Source organism: Macaca fascicularis, chromosome 16 (genome assembly GCF_037993035.2).
Source record: "Macaca fascicularis isolate 582-1 chromosome 16, T2T-MFA8v1.1".
NCBI classification, from domain to species: Eukaryota; Metazoa; Chordata; class Mammalia; order Primates; family Cercopithecidae; genus Macaca; species Macaca fascicularis.
In genome coordinates, this window is record NC_088390.1 from 89246750 (window position 1) to 89257689 (window position 10940).

Below are 10940 nucleotides of genomic sequence, written 5' to 3' on the forward strand. Positions count from 1 at the left end.
ACTATGTAGCCCGGGCTGGACTTGAACTTCTGGCCTCGAGTGATCCTCCTGCCTCAGCCTCCCAAAGTGCTGGGATTATAGGCTGTACCTGGTGTATTTTCAATGTCTTTGATGGTGGTATTTGACCCAGGTTTTAAGTTTTAATTAAGTCCAGCTCATCAGTCTTTTCTTTCTTGTGTTTCTGGTGTCAAAGCTAAGACATCATTGCCTGCCCCAGAACCATGAAGTTGTACTCTTGTGGTTTTATTTAACGTTTTGTTCCACCGAAGCAGGTGACGCGTCATGTTTATTTGTGACACCAAATGTGTGAGGGTGTGTGTGTGAATGCGTGGCTGGGATGGAATGAAGTCCCTGCCTGCGGGGAGCCAGCTCCAGGTTCACTCGAAGGAGACAAGAGACCCGACGGGCTCGTGTGTGTGCTCTGGTGTGTCTTACGGCGACACCCACCGACCCCGGGCAGCAGGAGAGAGGAGACGGGTGTTGGCGGGAGAGAGAGGAGACGGGTGTTGGCATCATCAGCAAAAAGGTAAAGCTCTTGTTCAGAAACAGATACGTGACGTGGGATACACTGGCCCAAGACCTTCGCGTGGTTGGCTGGCCCCTCCTGCCTGGCGGTGCCCTCCGTGTGAGCGGAACCCTCCCTGCAGCCTCATTCTGTGCCTGGCGGGATGTGGAGAAGCTACGCTGTCTCTGGGCAGGGCGAGGTGAAGAGATCCCGTCTTGGGGCCAGCTCAGGAGGTGACAGGGCTAACGTTTGTTGAGTGTTTGCAGCGTACTTTTTATGTTTTTGTTTTAGACCTCACACCATTCCTCTGAGAGCCGTGCTGTTTGTATAGAGCTGTAGTTGGGAGCCCGGTATGGTGGCGGTGCCTGTAGTCCTAGCCTCTTGGGAAGCCAAGGCAGGAGGATCACTTGAGCCTAGGAATTTGAGACCAGCCTGGAAAACATAGTGAGACCCTATCTCTAAACAAACACACACACACACACGGCAGCTGTGGCAGCCAGGAAGTCTTTCTGGAGCCACAGCTCGTGCTCAGTCCTTCGGCCTCCTCTGTGTCACATGACTGAGCTGTCCCTGCACCTCCTTGTCTCCTTGGAAAGTTACTGTGGTTCTCTGTCAGTTTAGTTTCAAACGTGAAAACAGGCTGGGCACGGCGGCTCACTCCTGTAATCCCGGCACTTTGGGAGGCCGAGGTGGGAGGATCACCTGAGGCCAGGAGTTCAAGACCAGCCTGGCCAACATGGCCAAACCCGTCTACTAAAAATACAAGGATGTGGTGTCACATGCCTGTAGTCCCAGCTACGTGGGAGGCTGAGGCAGAAGAATCGCTTGAACCTGGGAGGCGGAGGTTGCAGTGAACTGAGGTCACACCACTGCACTCCAGCCTGGGCAACAGAGCAAGATCCCGTCTCAGAAATAAAAGCGAAACAAATACTTGGCAAATAAATGTTCTAGAAAGACAATACAGATGAGCATGTTTGAGACTGAAGCTTTTGTTTGTCTTAGAGGAAATGTGGAGCTTCACTGGTGCATGCTAAAGGAGGAAGAAGTAAAACTAGGGAAGTCAGGTGGGCAGGCAGTGACGCCATGTTTGCCTTGAAGGCACCCTGGGTCTTTTTGCCCTTAGTCCTCTGAATAGGGGTACTTTGCCCGTTGGACTCAGGAAAGAAGCACCGCATTTTCTTTGGGTTACTTTTTAGGGAATCCTGGTGATTATTCTCCACACATACAGTACGTACACACACACATACACACACACACAGTCGGGAAACCCCACCCCCAATATTTAACGTGGGTTCTTTTCTATTTCCCTAAGTGTCTCGGCTGGTCTGAGAAATAAAGAGAAAGAATACAAAAGAGAGAAATTTTAAAGCTGGGTGTCCGGGGGAGACATCACATATTGGCAGGATCCTTGATGCTCCCCGAGCCGTAAAACCAGCAAGTTCTTATTAGCGATTTGCAGAAGGGGAGGGAGTGCAGGAATAGGGTGTGGGTCACAGAGATCACATGCTTCACAAGGTAATAAAATATCACAAAGCAAATGGAGGCAGGGCGAGATCACAGGACCACAGGACGGGGGGAAATTAAGATTGCTAATGAAGTTTTGGGCACGCATTGTCATTGATAACATCTTATCAGGAGACAGGGTTTGAGAGCAGACAACTGGTCTGACCAAAATTTATGAGGTGGGAATTTCCTCATCCTAATAAGCCTGGGAGCGCTACAGGAAACTGGGGCTTATTTCATCCCTTTGGCTTCAACTGTAAAAGACAGCTGCCTCCAAGGGGGCTGTTCATAGACCTACCCTCAGGGGCGCATTCTCTTTCTCAGGGGTGTTCCTTGCTGAGAAAAAGAATTCAGCGATATTTCTATTTGCTTTTGAAAGAAGAGAAATATGGCTCTGTTCCGTCCGGCTCACCGGCAGTCAGAGTCCAAGGCCATCTCCCTTGTTCCCTGAACATTGCTGTTATCTTGTTCTTTCTTTAAGGTGCCCAGATTTCATATTGTTCAAACACACATGCTCTACAAACAATTTGTGCAGTTAACGCAATCATCCCAGGGTCCTGAGACGACATACATCCTCCTCAGCTTACGAAGATGACAGGATCAAGAGATTAAAGTAAAGACAGGCATAGAAAATCACAAGGATATTGATTGGGGAAGTGATAAGTGTCCATGAAAGCGTCACAATTTATGTTCAGAGATTGCAGTAAAGACAAGCGTAAGAAATTATAAAATTATTAATTTGGAGAACTAATAAATGTCCATGAAATCTTCACAATTTATTCTTCTGCCACGGCTTCAGCCGGTCCCTCTGTTCGGGGTCCCTGACTTCCTGCAAAAAAAAAAAAAACACACACACACGCACACACAAACACACAGTCTCCAGCTGTTGTCCTGTAAGCCTATTTCTAGGTCTCTGACTCGGTGCACACCACCATGCCCAGCTAATTTTTTAAAGAAATTCAAAAGCAGCCTGGGCAACAAAGCGAGATCCTGTTTCTACACAAATTGTTTTAAAAAAGTAGTTGGGTGCAGTCCCAGCTAGTCAGGAGGTTGAGGTGGGAGAACTGTTTGAGCCCAGGAGATTGAGGCTGCAGTGAGCCGTGATTACACTGCTGCACTCAAGCGATACTCCTGCCTTGGCCTGTGGACAGTGGGCCATGTTTTTTCTCTTCACATCATCACATCTGAGGACTATTGTTAAAGGGCTACTTGGTCTTTATTTTAGGTGATTCAAATTCCAATACTCTTGAGTGGTCCTGGCATAGGTCCTTTCACCTTTTTTGTGGCTCCTCTTTGAACCCCTCTGTTGTTGTAGCAGGAGGAAGTGGGTACTCCTCACCGTGAGTAAGCTCATGTAATGTTTGTGAGCCCTTATGGTTTCCCTTGTTGGATACAAGAAGCACAGGTGAGGGGATGTATTTGGTTTAACTTTACTTTTTTTTTTTTTTTTGAGACAGAGCCTTGTTCTGTCACCCAGGCTAGAGTGCAGTGGTGCCATCTCGGCTCACTGCAAGCTCTGTCTCCCAGGTTCAAGCGATTCTCATGCCTCAGTCTTCTGAGTAGCTGGGATTATAGGCGCCCAACACTATGCCTGGCTAATTCTTTAATTTTTAGTAGAGACGGGATTTCACCTTGTGGCCAGGCTGGTCTTGAACTCCTGACCTCAAGGGATCTGCCCGCCTTGGCCTCCCAAAGTGCTGGGATTACAGGCGTGAGCCAACATGTCCAGTCAACTGTACTATTTTGATAAAGTTTATACATGTGCTCCTAATCATGCATTTTGTGGTTTTCATCAGTATTTTGCTTTTTGAAAAATGTCAAGTGTTCTGATCTCTTTGGACATTTTGTATGAATCCTATTTTCCTTGCTATCCTTACTGATTGAGAATTGTGCATATTGATTTGGGTAATAATAACTAGCATTTGGCGTTTTTCTGAGCTTATTGGATGTGTAGATTCATGTCTTTCATCAAACTTGGGAAGTTTTCAGTCATTGTTTCTTGGGGTATTTTTGCTGCCCCTTCCCTCTCCCTATGGGACTCTTGTTACATTAACACACATGTTGGCACGCTCGATGGTGCCCTAGAAGTCTCTTAGGATCCACACTCATTTCAGCTCTTGAGCCCTCAGTTCCAGAATTTCTCTTTAGTTTCTCTTTTAATAATTTCTTTTTGAGACAGGGTCTTGCTCTGTCACCCAGGCTGGAGTGTAGTGGTAGAATCACATCTTACTGCAGCCTCAACCTCCCTGGCCCAAGCAGTTCTCCCACCTCAGCCTCCTGAGCAGCTGAGACTACAGGCCTGATGGCACTGCAAAAAAAAAAAAAAAAAAAAAAAAAAAAATTGTGGAAACAGGATCTCACTTTATTGTCCAGGCTGCTTTCAAATTCTTGGACTCAAGTGATCTTCCTGCCTTGGCCTCCCAAAGTGCTGGGATTATAGGAGTGAACTGCTGTGCCCAGCCTCTTTTTATAATTTCTCTCTTTATCAACATTCCATGTTAGTTTAAATGCTGTTCTCTTGGTCTCCTTTAGTTCTTGGTCCACAGTTCTCTTGAGATCTGTGAGCATATTTCAAGCCGTTGATTTAAAGTCTTTGTCTAAGACTCAGCACAGTGGCTCCACTTGCTTCCCAGCACTTAGCCTTTGCTTTAAAACCTAAATAGGAAGAAATCTTTGCATATGTGTTTCCCAAATAACAGATTTGAGGGCTGTGTTGGTGACATAGGTCTGTTTATTCACACTGTGTGGCTAAAGCAGGTCTGTTAAATTAGCATCTACAAAGCTTTTCTCATGCCTTCCCTCAAATTTAGGAAGCTCCCTATACAATCCTCAGGCTGGGGTCCTTCACTGCCCTCTCTCAAGGAGGCCTACCCCTTCCCCCAGAAGGTGCAGTCAGTCTGTCGCCCCATGTCCTATAAAGTGTCATTGTCTGGTGTCCCACAGCCATAGAGAACCTTCTGTAACTTTCTGAAGGACGGAGAGCATGTTTGTTTTACTGCTAGGAGGCTCAAGGTCCCTGTGAACCTGCACCAGGTAGTAAGCCCTGCATGTCAGAAATACAGGCTGCCTAACTCCTATCAAAACAAAAAATGTTTTGAAAAAATTTTTAAATAAATTTTTATAAATTTTGAAAACTATATAAAGTCACATTAGCACACACGCTCTCAGCGTTCATCAAAGACGTACAAGCAGCATCTTGTGACGATGTTGCTGCATCTGGGTCTTGTTAAAAGCACCATTCAGTAGATTACTTGCCACCTGTGGACAATGTTTTCCGGCTTTTCCTAAGGAAACCGTCGTGTTTTTCTCTCTGGATGACAAAAACTCTGCACGTCCTTCCTACGACAAATGCGATTGGCGCCCAGTGCTCTTGGCAGTGGAGGTGAGGACGTGAGGACACAGCGTGTCTGTGACAGTGAAGGGGACAGAGTTTGGAGGGAGATTCAGACGTTAAACAAGGAAACCAGGGGGCGATTTCAGAGAACGGATGAAGTGGTTAAGAAAATAGACAAGGGCGGTGAGATCCTCAGTGATGGGGCCAACCAGTGACTTGAATAGGACTTGGAGAAGACCTCCTGGGGTGACATTTACCCTGAGAGCTTCTACCGTGAAGGAGCCAAGCAGGGTGGACTCCTGACCGCAGCATCTCAGAAAGAGGAACGAAGGCTCGCACGAGCTGGGGCGGCCGAAAGAGCGGAAGAGTGGGCACAGAAAAGCTCCTGGGGCTAGATCCAGAGGGGCTTCGGAAGACAGTGAGGGATTTGGAAATTATTCGACATAAAATCAGATACTGGGGAATACACGGGAGCGCAGTGGAAAGGAACAGCGAGGCTGTTTGGGAGCCGCCACAGTGCTTCCCGTGGTTTGGTTTGAGACCAGAGCTGTGAAGAAGGAGAAAAGGAAATACTTATGCTGCATTTAGGATTCCGAACTCAACGAATTTGCTGTTCTATTCAGTGAAAGAGAGTGAGATAGTAAGAAGGTCAGTGAGTGACATGTTGGAGCCTTCCGCATAGAAATGGTCTACAAAGTTATGGGCTGGTTGAGTTCACACAGGAGGGGGTGGAAAAGCTCAAACCAGGTTCCCGGGCTCACTGGCCTGGGGAGGTGGAGAAAAGGGGAGAAGCAGCCGAGGTGGAAGGAAGCAAACTGGCAGGGGCTCCTTCAGAGGGATATTTTGTAGGAGAGGAGTCCGATTCTGAGAGGGGGAGGGGTGGAGGAGCCGAGTTTCCTCACAGGCTCTGGAATACAGAGGTGGACGGTGAGTTCCAGGAGCAGCCCCAGCTGAGGTCTAGGGACAGGGCCCGCCCTCCCTGGTGGAGCCGTGAGGGCTCAGTGCCGAGGCTGGCTCAGGCTCCTGTGGGGGGCCCTGCTGTCTGTCCAGCCTTGGCTGTGGCCTGGCCTGACCCTGCTGCGCCCCCGCAGGCCTGTGTACCTCAGTTCCCAGGTGATTGGGGGGCTTGGCAGAGGTCAGCTCCGAGCTGGTCCTGACACAGCCCCGGTGTCCAGTTCCCCGCCTGTTTTTGTTGGCTTGTTTAATCTTGGTCGGCTTTTAAGCTTTCAGGTTTTCAGGAAAATGAAAAGCATGAGACATCTTTGACTTTGTACATGGACCGATTGTTCTTTTGTGTTAATGTGTTTTTTCCTTGCGTGAATGTGTGTGTTTTGTGTTGCTCTCCGCCCTGCTCTCCCTCCCTCCCTGTAGAACGTGGCATTTTGGCTGAGCGTTAACACTGGTGGGGCAGACGGCAGTGGCCCCTGTTAAGACCGTTTAGAAAGGGCTTTGTTGGCATCTTGTCTTACGTGTGAATTCAAGAATCCTTCATTTTTTTTCAGCTTTATTGATATGTAATTCACCTACCATATAAATCACCCATTTAAAATATATAATTCCGTGGTTTTTAGAATATTCTATTATTACTTAGAAAATTGTGGTAAAATATATGTAAGAAATTTGCTCTTTTAATTGTTAAGCATATTAATCCAGTGGCATTAATTACACTCTCACTTTTGTACAACCATGACCATCATCTGGTTCCAAAACTTCTCATCACCCCAGATTAAGAAGTAGCTCGCCCTTGATTCTCCTTCCCTTCAACCCTTTGTAATTCTAGTCTACTTTCTGCTTGAAAAAGGACTTTGCCTGTGTTAGAGACCTTGCACAAGTGGAATTGTACAGTATTTGGCCTTTCATGTATGGCTTATTTTATTTAGCATCATGTTTTCAAGGATAATCTGAATAATCTGAATAATGATCCATTGTATGGACATACAATATATTTATTTATTTTATTTTTACTTTTATTTTTATTTTTTTTGAGACAGAGTCTTGCTCAGTCTCCCAGGCTGGAGTGCAGTGGCGCGATCTCGGCTCACTGCAAGCTCCGCCTCCTGGGTACACGCCATTCTCCTGCCTCAGCCTCCTGAGTAGCTGGGACTACAGGCGCCCGCCACCACGCCTGGCTAATTTTTTTTGTATTTTTAGTAGAGATGGGGTTTCACCGTGTTAGCCAGGATGGTCTTAATCTCCTGACCTTGTGATCTGCCTGTCTCGGCCTCCCAAAGTGCTGGGATTACAGGCGTGAGCCACTGCGCCCGGCCCATATATTTATTTTTTAAAGATGGGATCTCACTGTATTGTCCAGACTGAAGTGCAGTGGCTATTCACAGGCCCAGTCATGGTGCACTACAGCTTCCAACTCCTGGGCTTGAGCAACCCTCCTACCTCAGCCTCCTGAGTAGCTGTGATTGCAGGTGTGCACCACCGCACCTGGCCATATTTTCTCCATCCATTCATTTGTCAGTGGAGACTTGGGTTTTTCCCACCTTTTGGGTATTGTGAATAATGCTGCTATGGACATGGGTACAAGTACCTGTTTGAGACCCCCTTTTTTAGTTCCTTTGGGTATATACGCAAAAGTGGAATTACTGGGTCATGTGGTAATTCTGTGTTCAACTTTTTGAGAGCTTATCACTTTTTGTATGTAAAAATTACGAGTGTTTAGCTCTTAAGTCGAGTGATGCATAAATGCAGAAATGTAGTGTAGTTAAAAAATAAGTTTTTTTTTTTTTTTTTTTCTATAAAGCTCTAGGAGTCGATTTTGCTTTTAGAGAGAGACACAAAGAGCTTGTCCTGGCTGCAGTGGGTGAGCTGTTGCAGATGACCTTTGGAGGAATTGTGTCGGAGCGCAGGGTTTTCACAGTGCAGCTCACCATGCATCAGGCACATGTAGCCTGTGCCACAACTGTTGTGCCCGGGCGGGGATCCCTCACGCTGCCCAGTTGCAGGAGGGCGCTCAGCTGCCCCTGCTTCTCCCTATTTGTCATTTAAGATGATTCCTGGTGCCTTTGGTGAGCGATCAAACGGTGTTCTCAGAATCTTTGGGCCTTTGACACGGAGGGGCTGTGTTCTTGAGGGTGTGACGTGAGAGCTCCTTGTCTGCAGGGCGTGAGGCTTTGGGTCCTGAGTGTGGACCGCGGCATGTGATGTCTTGTCACTGCTCCCTGCATGGCTGTTTAGTTTCTGGAAAGCTGGAGGTGTAATATTTTTGTTCTTTGCCAAAACATACTGGTGTATATAAACAGAAGTGCCCTGGTGTGTGAGTCAGCACTGTGCCTGTGTTTATGGTTCTGCATCTTGACCTTGTGCCTTTTGGGCTAGTGTAGTGGTTGTCTGAGGTGGGTGCCCGACAGGGCTGGGGGCCTGCTGGTGCCCTTGCTGCTGCTTTAGGGACAGCTTGAAGCAGTGGCCTCAGATACCGCTTGGAATTGTGACAAACTCTGTATGCCTCTTACAGGTTTTATAGAACTCTAACCAGTTGCAAATAACTATTTGCCATCCTGAGTATTGTCATTTTAAAATAAAACAATTGCATCACTCATCTAAATAAATCCGGGAAATCTAGGTAGAATAATCTACCATTCTTCCTTAAAAATTTCACAGGGCTGAGCGCCGTGTCTCACACCTGTACTGCTAGCACTTTGGGAGGCTGAGGTGGGAAGATCACTTGAGCCTAGGGAGGTCGAGGCTGCAGTGAGCTGTGATCGCACCACTGCACTCCAGCCTGGGCCACAGAGCGAGACCCTGTCTAAAAAACAATTTCATAGGCAAGTTTTTCCTCACAGAAATTTTATTCTTCCTTTTTCTTCTTAAGCCCATATTTCCATTTACTTTTTTCCCAGAGCATTTTACCCTAATATAATGTATTTCAGTGCCTAAGAATCTTTATTAATCTATCGTATATCTGCAACAAAAGAAAATAACATGAACGTAAACTTCAACTTTTACATTTTGTATGGCCATAAGATGCTAGTTATTTAGAAGTTTTTCTAGATTGGGTTTTAACAAATTAGTACAAACCAACATAAAATAGCATTTTGTTGAAATTTAGCTCTTGACAAGATAGCTGTTTAGTTTGAGTTATCTTTTGATGAGTCAAGCTTTTTTTGTTTTTATTTTTTATTTTTATTTTTTGAGATGGTTCTTGCTCTGTCACCCAGGCTGGAGTGAAGTGGTATGATCTTGGCTCACTGCAGCCTTGACCTCCTGGGCTCAAGCAGTCCTCCTGCCTCAGCCTCTCAAGTTGCTGGGACTACAGGCAAACACCACATTGCTCAGCTAATTGTTGTGTTTTTTGTAGGGATGGGACCTCCCTATGTTGCCCAGACAGGTCTTGAACTCCTTGAACTCCTGGCCTCAAGCAGTCCTCTCACCTCAGCCTCCCACAGTGCTGGGATTACAGGTGTGAGCCACTGTGCCTGGCCGTGAGCCATGCTTTTAAGCAGAATAAGGCAAGGTTCTACAATAGTACTGTTTTTACTTTTTTTTTTTTGAGAAAGGGTCTCACTCTGTCACCCAGGCTGGAGCGCAGTAGTGTGATCATGGCTCACTACAACCTCTGCCTCCCAGGCTCAGGCCATCCTCCCACCTCAGCCTCCAGAGTTGCTGGGAACACAGGCATGTGCCACCACAACTGGCTAATTATTTTTAGTAAAGACGTTGCCCAGGCTGGTCTCAAACTCCTGACCTCAAGCAATCTATCCGCTTTGGCCTCTCAATGTGCTGGGATTACAGGTGTGAGCCACCACACCCAGCCCCTATTTTTACTTTTAGTTTTAAGTGCTAAGAAGTCTTATTCATGTAAGTAGCTAGGAATGGCAGAAATTTTGCTTTAGCAATGCTGGTGTTTCAACCTTTTCCAAGCTCACGCCTGACCTCTGTGCTCCATCACCAAGCAGCTTCAGTGGGGTGGCCTCAGTCCTGGGAAGTGATGCGTTGACAGCTGCCTGCATTGGGGAAGCATTTCCCGGTCAGTCACTGGGTAATTCCCATCATCGCATCTGAGCTGCTTCAGTGGGGTGGCCTCAGTCCTGGGAAGTGATGCGTTGACAGCCGCCTGCACTGGGCAGCATTTCCCAGTCACTGGAGCCGTTCCTGTCGCACCCACTGCATCCGTTCCTGTTGTCGTACCCACTGCATCCGTTCCTGTTGTCGTACCCACTGCATCCGTTCCTGTCGCACCCACTGCATCCGTTCCTGTCGTCACACCCACTGCATCCGTTCCTGTCGCACCCACTGCATCCGTTCCTGTCGTCACACCCACTGCATCCGTTCCTGTCGCACCCACTGCATGTTTCCCGTGTGTTGGGTGAGAGGCTGCCTTTCTTGAAAAGTGAGAGAAAGGGCTGTTGTGAGAGGGGACGTGGGGATGGAGATAACCCTTTCAAAACCAGAGCCTTAGGGGCTGAGGCTCCGGAAGCGCACACTCATAAAGCACTCTGAAGCCTGAGGACCCTATGGATGGCCTTTGAATAACCCCAGGTGTGCTTCGCACATGCCTGTACTTGACCACAGATTTAAACCCATGTGCACACATGCACGCTCACACATTTATGCACAGATGCAGCAGTGCATACACGTGTACACCTGCAC

General features: G+C 47.3%; 1 protein-coding gene across 19 annotated transcripts in view; it reads left to right on the forward strand.

Annotated features, from left to right (window-relative positions):
• The window catches only part of TBCD (tubulin folding cofactor D), a 189128-nt gene that overhangs the window by 58954 nt on the left and 119234 nt on the right, over positions 1–10940 (forward strand). Inside the window, exon 1 of one of the 19 annotated variants that reach the window (XM_074021056.1) lies at positions 317–526. The exons of the other annotated variants lie outside the window; for them this stretch is intronic. Within the exon in view, the coding sequence (XP_073877157.1) occupies positions 325–526 (202 nt within the window). The 5' untranslated portion in view covers positions 317–324. Of the gene's footprint in view, positions 1–316; positions 527–10940 lie in introns of those variants that run through there. 19 annotated transcript variants of the gene reach the window in all.